We start from the raw sequence: 13,405 nt of genomic DNA on the forward strand, positions 1-13,405 counted from the left end.
CGCTGTATCTCTAATGTCTAAAGTCTTGACGTCCTTTCATTTCCCATCTCTAGCTCATCCTGTCCTCTCCCAGAACAAGCAAATATTTTTTGTAATTTGAGTTAAATTTTAGCACTCCACCTTGGTGGTGCCAGAGATACTACAGATTCTTCTAGGTTTTGCACTTGATGGATGTGGCAGACTCAAGTTGTTTCCAGTCCAGATCCACAGGAATATCTCAACACGCAGCTGCTAGATTACAATCTGTAAACCTGACTTCATTCTTCTGCTTTAGATGGAGAATTGTGTCCAGTTATGTCCCATTTAGAATATTTACAACAGAGGGCAGCAAAGGGGCAGTGGTAGAGCTGTTGCCTCACAGCACCTGAGACCCGGGTTCGATTCTGACTGTGGAGTTTGCACGTTCTCTCTCTGACCGCGTAGCTTTTGTCCACGTGCTCCAGTTTCCTCCCACATTCCAAAGACGTACAGTTTGGTAGGTTAATTGACTTTTGTAAATTGCCCCTAGAATGTTGAAGGCGATAGCATGGAACTAGTGTATGGGTAATCAATGGTCAGTGTGGACTAGGTGCTGAAGGGCCTATTTCCATCCTCTATTTTTTTAATTCAAAAAGCTCTAAAAAGTAAAAGGGAATAAAGGTGAAAACTGTGATAACTGTCCATCATGAAAGAAAAATCAGGAACAAAAGGACCTGCTGGTAATCTAAATTCATATTGTCATCCAACATCTAATGATCGAGACACATTTTATTGCAGTTTAATATCCAGCAATTTAGATGTGGGCACTTAATATTTAAGATATTAACTGTAAATCCAATGAACCTGTCCTATTTTCTAGCCCATTAGCCAAACACTATCTGAAAATTTAAAGAAAATGCATCTGTCATATGGTACTTCAAGGAAGCAATGTGAAGGCATGGTAAATTGAGATCCCTGAATAAAATGCTGCATTCAAAACAGAAAAGAAAATGTCTGGGAGTGGAAATACACTCCTAGCATCCCATTGCTTGTGGGAATGACAAAAAGATAATAAAACTGAATTGGAACATTTATGTTATTTTAAACCACAAAATATTGTAATTTAACGCGAGATTAATAAATGATTGAAATGTTATATTTTGTGGTCATTTAAATGGTGATCCACAGCACGGGCTATAATTTAAGCAAGAACAATAAGACTTTGGTATTAATACAACATATTGAAGCAATGTTGAGTTAAGCCTCTTATGGTCTTACATTTCAATATGACCATTGTTGATCATTGACCTCAGCACCACTTTCCTGCCATGATTCCATGACCCTTAATTCCTTCAACTGCTAAATATCTATTGAACCCAGTCTTAAGTATACTCAACAACTCAGCCTCAACACTCCCTGGGTAGAGAATACTAAAGATTCACTACCCTTGGGAAACAACATTCTTTCTCATCTCTGTCCTGTATAGCAGTCCCCTTGATTTAAGACCGTGATACTCTAGCCAGGGGAAACAATATCCCTGCAAGCAAGATTTTCATGTATCTGTACTTCATCATACTTGCGCATATAACAATAAACTCAAAACAACTTGACTCTGACAATCTTTGATAGAATTTTGCAGCTCAGTCTGCTTATTCTCTCTTGCAACAACAAACTTGCAATTTCAGGGTTCTATCTGCTCCACTCTGTGTTTATTAGTTCAGCTGGGAAACCAGATCAAACTCAATATTCCACATCCGGTCTCATCACAGGCCTATACAATTGGAGCAAGATAACTCTGCACATCATCTCAAATTGTCTAGCAAGAAAAGCAACACATCGTTTGCCTCGCCAATTGTTTGCTGTCGTTACATACAAATGCTAGGTGATTCATTTACATGGACTCTCCACATACCAATTCCATTTAATGTACCACCATGTAAAATAAAATCTTTGCCATTCTCCAGCTTCTAACATAGTGATAGACCTCACATTTTTCTACATTATGGTCTATCTATCATGCCCTTTCTTACTTATCCTATCAGCCCACATCAGCTTTGTATCATCAACCAACTTGAAAATATTACATTGAGTTCCCTCATCCAATTGATTAACATTGACTGTTAATAGCTGCAGATCCGTTCACTAAATATTACTACTCAGAGCTACCTAATCTGTAAACAAGGACACAGGAACAGAACTACAGGTGCAAGAATAGGCTTTTGACTGTTCAAGCCTGTTCATCTCACATGACCACAATTGATCTTCAACCACTTCTTGCTTCAACTACCCCCTCCTGCCGTTTTCCAAAGTCCCTTACTTCCTCAATTCTCCACAAATCTATTGATCTGTGCTTTTACAATCATTGATTGAACATCTACAAATCCTCACAGCAGAGGATTAAAAAGATTTGCCACTCTCTGCCTCAAGAAATTTCCCATTTGTTTCCGTCCTAAATAGGCAACTACTTATCTTGTGTCAAACTTCTGGGACATAGAACATAGAACAGTACAACACAGGAACAGTCCAACAATGTCGGCACCAAACATGTTGCCAAGACCAACTCTAATCTGCCTGCACTAATCCAAATCCCTCAATTCTTTGCATATCCATGCGTCTATCCAAAAGTATCAAGCATAGTTCTAGTTCTAGACTCCTTAGCCAGGGAAAACACCCTTCCCTCATGTTCCCAGCAGTTAAGTATTTTGCATGCTTCAATGGAGCTCATGGCTCAACCATGTAAGTTTTGCAAAATGGATATCTTTACTCAATTCCTTCTCACACGATGACCCACCTTCTGAGGAACCAATCTGATGAAACTTTCTTGTCCTCCGTTTATTGCGTACAGAGATCAAAACTGCATAATACTGCAGGTGAGGTCTCAACAAGGTCCTATAGAGTTGTAGTAACCCAACTTTGACCTTGCTTTTAAATCCTCATATTTGATTACAACATTCCATTCCACCCATCAAATGGCTCTCAGAACAATCCCCACATTCCTGTTCTCTCATTTCTTGTAACCCATTAGAGTCATAGAATCTAAGACATATTAAGCGCCAAAACAAACTTTTCGGCTCAAATTGTCCATCCCAAGCAAGGTGACCTATCTGGGCAAGTCCCATTTGTCTGCATTTGGCCTATATTCATCTAAACCATTCCTATTAATGTATCTGTTTAAATATATTTTAAACATTGTAATTGTACCTGCCTCTACATCCTCTGGCAGCTCGTTCCACATATCAACATTGCCTGTGTAAAAAAAATAGTACCACAGATTCCCTTTAAATCTTTCTTCTTCACCTTCAACCTATGCCCTCTAGTTTTAGACTCCCCTATCTTGAGAAAAAGACTGTGACCACCTATCTTATCGATGCCCCTCATGGTTTTGTATACCTCTATAAAGGTCAACACTCCAACACGCCTTCCAACACTCAAGGGAAAACAGACCCAACTAATCCAGTCTCTCCTTATAACTCAAGCTGTACAGTCCTAGTAATATCCTCATGTATCTTTTCTGTACCATTTCAAGCTTAATAATGTCCACCCTATAACTAGGTGATCAAAATGCACACAATTTTCTGACACATGCATATTAACATCCCAGAATTTCACAGCAGCCTCTTACACTGGACTAATTTGCAATAACTAATTAATCAAGTCATTTTGTCGTTTGGGATATGGAAGGAAATCAGCACACCTGAGAAAACGTACATGGTCACAGTGAGTACGTGGAAATGCCACACAACAGCACTGGAGATCAAACTTGAACCCATTCTGCTGAGACAAGTTCACTACTTGCAGAGTTCTGCACAAATCCTCTTTCAGGAAAGGACAACATATTATTTGCTTTCCTAATTGCCTGCTGTACTGGCCTGCTAGTTTCCAGTGAATTTTGTACAATGGCATCCAAGCCGTTTGAACATCCCTCATCACTTAAAAAATATTCAGCATTTCAGCTTTTTCTTACCAACATGAATAACCTCACATTTTTCCAAACAATTCTCCATCTGCCACGTCACTTGCCCACAAACCTAGATGGTTTATATCCCATTGAGGCCTCCGCACCTTCATGAATGCTCACATTCCCATTTAGTTTCATGACATCAACAAACTTGAACATTTCATTTTTGGCCCATCTCAGTACACTGTTGATTTGCATTATGAATAGCTGTAGCCTTGAAGCATCCACTTGGCACAGACTTCCAACCTGATTAGGACCCTTTTATTTCTACACTTTGTTTTCTATTTGTTGACTAACTCTCAATCAACCCCAATGTTTTACCCCCAAACTACTCACACTAACCTCGTTCATTAATCTCCTGTTTGCGACCTTCTAAAAGCCTGAAAATCCAAATACACCACATCCACTGGTTTCAGATCCTTCCCCCAACCAATTTACTAGATAGTCCTTTATTGAGGCTTCATGTCAATCCAAATCTGCCAAATCAACTGGTTTTCCCTTATTTATTCTGCTAATTACAATCGAAAAAAACATGAGTTTTCAAGCATGATTTCCCTTTCATATATCAATATTCACTTTGCTTAATCCCATCATCACTTCTTTAATAGTATATTTGAACATCTTCCCTAGTACCGACATCTAGCTACCTGGTCACCAGTTCCCTGTTTTCTCTTACCTTCCTTCCTAAGTGGCAAAAAAAATCCAAAAACAATTTACAGGAGCATTACCACACATCAGGCTCTTGCTGAGGACAGTTTAAGACACATGATCACAATTTTATTGACAAAGTCGATTTTAAGGAGGATGGAAGAAAGATAGAGAGATTTTATGAACAGGAAGGGTTGGAATTTTACAGCACAAAAGCCGTGGGAGATGAAGAGACTGCCATGAGTGATCAAATTCAGGGATCTAGAAACCAGAGTGAGGTAATCACAGAAATATCAGAAGGATAAGGCAGCCAGGGATTACAGAGAAGGGAACAGCAAAACCTTGCAATAATGTTCCAGTATGAATTTCATCTAGTATTGTATTATACTGAAGAAAAATCCCTACACAGAATCTGTATAAAAATTGGTGTTCTCACATTTGAACCAATTTCTAATAGGAACACACCCAACCTTGATAAATACGTATGGACACAAGAATCCGCGGATGCTGGAATCTTGCATAGAACACAAAGTGCTAGAGTAACTCAGCGGGTCCAGCACTTTTGTAGTCTTTTTTGTAAACCAGCATCTCCAGTTCAATGTGTCCATGAGTTAGTCCTGCACCTTAATAAATACTTATGTCCACTGTATTGGTAGATCTGGTTGCAATATGTGCTCCACAAAAATAACATAATGGCTACAGCCAGAAAGAGATGACTTTGCTCGTCAAGTCTGTGCCAACTCTCTGTAAGAGCAATTCCAGCTCTTCCCAGTTCCCAGCCCTCTCCCCAGAGCCCTTCAAACTCTTTCCTTTCAGATACTTATCCAGTATACTTATTCAGATACTCCATTCTGAATGTTCCTATTGTATCTGCCACCACTGCTACCCATAGCAGTATATTCCACACCCTAACCACTGACTGCATTATATTTTATGTCCTCATGGTTCTCAAGTATGTTTTATTGTCATATGTCCCTGACAGAACAATGAAATTATTTTTTGCAGCAACAGAATATGTAAATATAGTACTCTGTAAACAATATAATAAACGAGAAAGAAAAGTTTGGCAGCTACGTTGCTGTTGGTGGATTGCAATAGCATTAATGCATTTAAGTGGATTTAATGCAGTAACAGCACCTATTTGTGCTGTTGCCTAAAACCTCCTTTCTCTGTCTCCCTATCTACTGTGTTCATAGTTCTCCGGTTTTTAAACACCTTTATCAAATCACCTCAGTTCCAAAGAGAACTACCAAAGTTTCCCCAGTCTCTCTAATAAACTGGAGAAATAAAATCCCTCATCTCTGAAATCTGTTCACTAAAATGTTTCTGCACTCTCTTTTAAAGCCTTCATACCTTTCCAAAAAATGTGGCACCCAGAACTGGATACAATCTAGAATTTAGATTAATTTATTGCCACGTGTACCAATGTGCAGTGACAGGCTTTTTGAGTTGCCGCTCAACCAAGAGTTCATAATGGGTCACTAAGTATTCCTAGCTCGTGTACTTCTTTAATTATATAGTACAGGATCCTGTGAGTAATTATGATTACCTCCTCAGCCTGCCCTGCCACCTTCAGCAAATTATGCATGCATGCACCCTAGACTTCTCCTGTCCTGACTCTCTGTTAGTATATTGTCTGACCCTAGACATAATACTTTGCATTTCTCTGCATTCAATTTAATCAGCCATCTATCCACTCATTTCAAAACCAACCTGAATATATCTCCTTGCAATCTTTCTCACAACTAACTATGTTTCCCAGTTTTGTGTCAAATGTAAATTTGAAAATCGTACCTGTTCACCCAGCTAAGTAATCACTATACGTTAATGAAATACCCCCCAGAGGCTAGTACTTCCCCAGAAATACTAAGCTCTGGGGAAACACCATTGTACATTTACTACCTGTCCAAAAAACAAACAATTCACTAACAATTCCCCTTCCCATGCTGACCTCTCTGTCCTGGGCCTCCTCCAATGGTGGAGTGAGGCCACACTTAAATTGGAGGAACAGCACCTCATATTTCGCTTCAGCAACTTACAGCCCTGCAGTATGAGTATTGATTTCTCTAAGTTCAAGTAAACCTTGTATACCCTCTCTCTCTATCCCTCCCCCACCCCAGTCATCCTGCTAGTTTCACTGTTCGTATCCCTTTGTTATCACCTCCTCCACAACCAACAATAGACCATTGTGGGCTCCTTGGCCATCGGTGCCGGCTCTGATTTGTTTTCATACTTTTCCCTCTCCCCTGACTCTCAGTCTAAAGAAGGGTCTCTACCCAAAATATCACCTATTCCTTTTCTCCAGAGATGCTGCCTAACCTGCTGAGTTACTCCAGTATTTTGTGTCTATCTTTGGTGTAAACCAGCATCTATAGTTCCTTCTTACACAATTCACAAATACTCTTGGTTTCCTGTTTCTTAACTTTCTTGGGCTTCATTGTCGATGAGAAGCCTACAATGTGCCATCTTATCAGATGCCTTTTAGAAATCCATATGTACCAAATCAACTATATTGCTCTTGTTGACTTTGGTATTTCATCAAAACATTCCAACACATTCATAGTCAAAATTTGTTCTGAACATGTGGACACAAGTAACTGCAGATGCTTTTTTACAAAAAAAGACATAAAGTGCTAGAGTAATTCAGCGGGTCAGGCAACATCTCTGGAGAACATGGATAGGTGACGTTTTGGTTGAGACCTTTCTTCAGACTGAGAAGAGTCCCAACCTGAAATGCCAAATGCTTCTGCAGATCTGGGATTGCTAATTATTAGACTTTAGACTTCAGAGATACGGTGTGGAAACAAGACCTTTGGCCCACTGAGTCTGCGATCACCCCGTACACTGGCACTATCCTACATACTAGAGACAATTTACCATGTTCTCCAGAGATGCTGCCTAACACACTGAGTTAGTCCAGCACTTCGTGCCTTCTTTTGTTTTTAATAAGACCATGACAGCTTTCTCGATTCAACCCACTCTTTTCCAAGTGATTATCCCTGATCGCTGTTTCTTTGCTGGCCTCTGAGGTTAAAGTGGTCAATCAGTAATTACTGGGATTATAAAAACACCCTTCTTTGAATAAGAATAGAACACTTGCCATTTTCCAGCCCTCAGGCAACACCCCTGAATCTATTTACTGTACATTATACAGAGCCATCAAAGCTCAGGAAAGGAAGTTAAAACACCAAGCAGCTTTTCACAATAAGACATCTCATTGATCTGGTGATGCAGACACACATTTAATCAGTACTATTTTTGCACTGGGGAGGGGGAGGGGGAGGAGAGGGGAGGAGAAGGGGAGGGGAGGGGAGGGGAGGGGAGGGGAGGGGAGGGGAGGGGAGGGGAGGGGAGGGGAGGGGAGGGGAGGGAGAGGGGAGGGGAGGGAGAGGGGAGGGGGAGGATGCTGCACCAATGCAGCAGAGGTTTGGGCCCAACAGGTCCACTTGGTTATAACTATTTCTTGAAGAGTTACTGCTTCGTGATCTTTAAACTTTGGATGTTACTGATTGAATATTTGCACTAGAGATCCACTGTCCGTATCAGGCCAATTGATTTATCGATGCCTGCATCTCCAATTGCATGAAGCAAATGCAAAGCTGCACCACTGCGTAAGCAAGTGTTACATCCTTGCAATATTGGTTCTTTGACCATATTTAATGAACTGTTCTTTTTTGTTTGACCTGTCTTCTGCCTTGTTCTTTGCTTTCTCTGTTAATTTTAATTTCTCCTCCACGAGCTGTATCTCTTTTTGTTTGTCCTACATTTTAAAAAGTCATGGAAGCAGAGATTAGGCATTTGCAAAGAATAGAACTCGACATTTAACTTTTACTTAGAGCCAAGAAAATTTGAATTGGTGAATTGATTAGTTAAAAACACTTGACAGCCACTAAAATGACCAATGCTGCCTGACGTGGTGCAGAAGCATGAATCCAATTCAAATAGACACAGTGGTGGAGTAAATCACCAGGTCAGGCAGTATCTCTGGAGAAAAAGGATGGGTGATGTTTCAGGTTGGGACCCTTCTTCAGACAAGGGGGGGAAGGTAAAGAGCTGGTATAAATCAGGACCTGATCTTTTCATTGGTTCGCTGATATGCGAAAGAGTGCAACCCTGTATCTCTCACACACAAAATGATGTAAATCTTACCATGAATGACAGAGATAAAAAGTGTTATCCTCGTTTATGAAGTTCAATTTTGAATGATTTAAAATTGAGGGGGTTGCTGTAATATACTGCTAACCCACAAATGTGTCGTTATGAGATATTCACATTTGAAAAATCCACAAATCACAAAAACAAGAAGGTGCCTATGTTACTTGACCAACTTATCAGTTGAACTTAAATAAGACATTTTTACAGGTTGTAGGGTAGTGGGTAAGGATTGTGTTAATGCATGTAACTCATTTTTCACAAAAGTGAGGGTTAGCACTATATTGCACCGACCCCCTGAATTATATGTTAAATTCAAAACTAAAATATGGTAACAATGTGCGTTATTCATGTCTAAAGATAGCACTTCTGTATCAGTGTAGGTATGTATGCATTATATTTTATTACACAAATATAGAATGAAAAGATATCTTGACATGTTCATTGTTATTTTATTCACAATATTAGGATTTCAGGAAATAAGTTTGATGTCACTGATTGTGAACGTGTATGGATAGGCCCTAATGAAATGAATGTGAGATAACAGTGATCATGATAGGGAGAACCGTGTGCTGAGATGTGTGTGCATGATGAGAGAGAGTGGGAGGGAGTGGGAGTGGGAGGGGGGAGAGGGACAGGGAGAGAGGGAGAGGGCGAGGGAGAGGGGGAGAGGGAGGGGGAGAGGGGGAGGGGGAGGGGAATCCCAGGAATATCCAGGAATCCCAGCAGTTCTTCCAGGTAAGTTAGAGGTTCACCTGCACCTCCACTAACCTCATCTACTGCATCCGGTACTCCCGAGACCAAGCGTAGACTCTACGGCTGTTTTGTTGAACACTTACGCTTGGTCTGTCAAGGCCTACTGAATCTTCCTGTTTGCTAACCACTTTAACTCCCCTTCCCATAGTGATCTTTCTGTCCTGGGCCTTCTCCATTGCGAGAATGAGACCCCACATAAATTGGAGGAACTGCACCTCAAATTTCCACTAGTTCCACAGTTCACAACCATGTATCCCTCCTGTCGCTAGCCAACAGCCAGCCCATCATGGAACCTCCTTGCCCGAGGTCATCTGTTGCCAACCCTGATTGTCCTGGTTTTTTCTTCGGTTCTGTTTCCCCCCCCCCACTCTACAATCTACGACAATCAGTCTGAAGAAGAGTCCCAACCTAAAACGTCACCTATCCAGTTTCTCCAGAGATGCTGCCTGATCCGCTGAGTACTCCAGCATTTCATGTCTATCTTTGATATAAACCAGCATCTGCAGTTTCTTTTTATTATAGCAAACTATTATCTTCTGTGCAATTTATTAATCCTAATTTAAAAAGCTTAATTCTTCAGATGGAGCAATTTGTCCCCTGTCTCCATCAATGGTGTGGATGTGCAGTTTACTAAGGAATACAAACACTACGGAGTTTACCTGGACAGACTGACTCCCCTTCCCCACCCCACCCCAATTTTTGCATATCCCCAATCCTTTCCACTCATCCATTTAATTTCATGTTTCATGTATCTTGTGTTTTATGTCTGTTGGCAGATCAAATTCCCTCCAGGGATAAATAAAGTTCTATCGTATCATATCGTATTCATGGATTACATCAGCAGAAACAATGAAGACTGAAAATATCAATATTATCAATGCTATGCCAGTTATGCAAAACACCAAACTGAGCTCTTAATCTGTGGACAAAAAATATTTGTTGTTTCTTCATAAAATGTGATGTGTGATTGATAATGAATCACGATTATACCTGTAAACATACTACCTTAGTGTCTATGCAAACTTTACTTATATCAATATCATCAGGTCCTTGAGCATTGCACAATGCTAACCTCAGCAACTATGAATTACTATGGACTGTCTTTGGTTGCTCGAAGAACATTGTTTTTTTGCAATGGTATTACATGTAATTAATTTATTGCATTAAAAACAAAATCTATTATCTGTGGGCACTGCATTTGCAGGTTTGCTAAGCTGCAGCAAAGGAGAATTTTATTGTTGCATTGTACGCTAAACAATTAAATACTCTTGGCTATACGTCAATCAACATAGGCATAAATAAATGATAAACTAATAAAATGGGTATAAAATCAGACAATGTTCAAAGTTAGGGCGGCACAGTGGCATACTGGTAGAGTTGCTGCTTTACCATGCCAGAGACCTAGGTTCGATCCTGACTATGGGTGCTGTTCTGTATGGAGTTTGTACGTTCTCCCTGTAATTGCATAGGTTTTCTCTGGGTGTCTGGTTTCCTCCCACATCCCAAAGACGTGCAGGTTTGTAAGTTAATTGGCCTCTCTAAATCTTCCCTAGTGTGCAAGATAGAACTGGTACATGGGTGATCATTGGTCGGCGTGGAATAAGTGGGCCAAAAGATCTGTTTCCGCACTGTATTTCCAAACTAAAACAAAACTAATATTCCAAATGTGTAGAAAGGAACTGCAGATGCTGGTATCTACCGAAGATAGACACAAAGTGCTGAAGTAACAGTCTGATGAAGGGTCCTAACCTGAAACATCACCCATCCTTTTTCTCCAGAGATGCTGCCTGACCCACTGAGTTAATCCTGCACTTTGTGTAAAGTTATTATTCCAAATATAGTGTAACCTGAAAATTCAATTGCATCTGAAAACTGCCATGTAATCTGTAGGGTATGTAGTGAACACATCAGATGTTACAGACATTAACTCATGCTGAAACTGTATGCAAATTATAATGAATAGCTTATACTGATATCATTATCTGTACTAATCACCAGCAGCACATCTGCTGGTGAAGCCAGAAACCACCCACTCCCAATATAACCCAATGCATGCAGCACTTAAAGCAAGAATTCAGTTGAGAACAACATTAAAATGGCCATTTTATGTGGCCCATTCCTGCTTAAGTGAATAAGTTCCATTTCCTATGATGGTAAACCTATTTGTTCAACCTTTATCCATGTTCTCCAAGGATGTTGCATGACCCACTGAGTTACTCCAGGACTTTGTGTGTAGGAAAGAACTGCAGATGCTGGTTTAAATCAAAATGCTGGAGTAACCCAGCGGGTCAGGCAGCATCTCTGGTGAGATGGAATGGGTGACGCTTCGGGTCGAAACCCTTCTTCGGACTGAACTAGGGTCTCGACCCGAAACGTCACGCATTCCTTCTCCCCAGAGATGCTGCCTGTCCCGCTGAGTTATTCCAGCATTTTGTGTCTACTCCAGGACTTTATTTCTATTTTGTTAAAACTATCGCATTCTTAGATCTCGTATTTCCTCTCAATTGTGAAGGGAACCATTTGGTCCATCAAGACTATGCTGGCTGCCAGAGGATTTATATTAGTCCCATTCCTTGTAATGTATTTGATCTCATCTATCCTTAGGCAGGGACTGACACAGTGATGATGAAGGAATGGTATCGGACAATGATCAAATGGACCGCTTAGTCCAGGAGTCTTTGAGTGTGTCTTCTGCAGAAGCGATTAACTTTAGTAATGAGTCAAGGTCGAGGATATGAGGTTGACCAAATAACATGAAAAATGTCAATATTTCCTTCTGATGCTGGGTGGCTCAAAATAAATGACATAAACACGGCTAGCAATATGATGTTATTGGTCAATCAGAGATAACATCAAATTGGAAGGTGATCTTCTGACAGGATCTGGAAACATTATACAGGTCCACCACTGATATTCCGGCACCCTGGGTCCCAGAGCTTTTCTGGATTATCCATTTTGCCGGACCAAGAGGCCATGCCCTTCGCGAGGAGCCCAATGGTATTGGAATGGTCCTCCTATGTCGCCGAGATACCGGCCCGCAAAGTCGGCCCGGTTGTGGGCTATGGGAACGGATCCGCCAGCTCCGGCTGAGCCAGAGTTGCAGTGCCCTGGTCGCAGAGGGCAAATTCGACCCGCTGATCAGCGTAGACGTCCCGATGAGGTCATGATCGGCCGCCTCGCGCAGCCTGGATGCTGCATTTCCAAAGGGACTTTCTGGGGGGTGGATTTTAAGTGCGTTCTTGTAATTTTGTCCAGATTAAAGGAGGTGTTGAACCACCAGTGGCTGAAAAATCGGTAGTGGACCTGTACTAAAAAGTTGCAAGAAGTATTTCTCCAAAATACATGAAAACCACATCATAATCTGTACCCCACATTAGCATCAACAAAAATATCTACTGTGTAGGCTAAAAGTTAAGAGATACACATTAAAACAGTACGATGTCTATCATGTTGGTCATTGAAATTTGGCTGCAAAAGATTTTTAAGAGTGCATACACAAAAGTTGTTCATGGCATCTCAGCTGGTGTGTGAAGCATGCTCTTTTGACTAATTGGTGAAATATTGAGAAAGCAAGTGTGGGAGGGCCTTATTGACTTCACACATACTCTGAATATAAACACACTTCAATTTGGAGGCTTTAATTTTTTGAATGCTCAATGAATACAATGTTGCTCTGCAAATGGCCATGTAGAATGCACTGCGGGGACTGATCAGATTAATTTAAATAATTTTGTGCTGTAATAACAATCATTAGTGCACCACATAATCAATATTTATAAAACCCCAGATAGACACAAGAGGGTAACTCAGCAGGTCAGGCAGCAGCATCTCTGGAGAACATGGATAGGTGATGTTTCCGGTCGGGACACTTCTTCAGACTGATTGCAGGGGGAACCGGGGAAAAAAACTGGGAGAGAAGAGGGGGCCAGACAA

General features: G+C 40.8%; 1 protein-coding gene across 4 annotated transcripts in view; it reads right to left on the bottom strand.

Moving 5' to 3' along the window:
* myo3b (myosin IIIB) overlaps positions 1-13,405 on the bottom strand; it is a 337,839-nt gene that overhangs the window by 140,576 nt on the left and 183,858 nt on the right. Inside the window, exon 27 of one of the 4 annotated variants that reach the window (XM_078403920.1) lies at positions 8,214-8,324. The exons of the other annotated variants lie outside the window; for them this stretch is intronic. Within the exon in view, the coding sequence (XP_078260046.1) occupies positions 8,285-8,324 (40 nt within the window). The 3' untranslated portion in view covers positions 8,214-8,284. Of the gene's footprint in view, positions 1-8,213; positions 8,325-13,405 lie in introns of those variants that run through there. 4 annotated transcript variants of the gene reach the window in all.

Source organism: Rhinoraja longicauda, chromosome 8 (genome assembly GCF_053455715.1).
Source record: "Rhinoraja longicauda isolate Sanriku21f chromosome 8, sRhiLon1.1, whole genome shotgun sequence".
Lineage (NCBI taxonomy): Eukaryota > Metazoa > Chordata > Chondrichthyes > Rajiformes > Arhynchobatidae > Rhinoraja > Rhinoraja longicauda.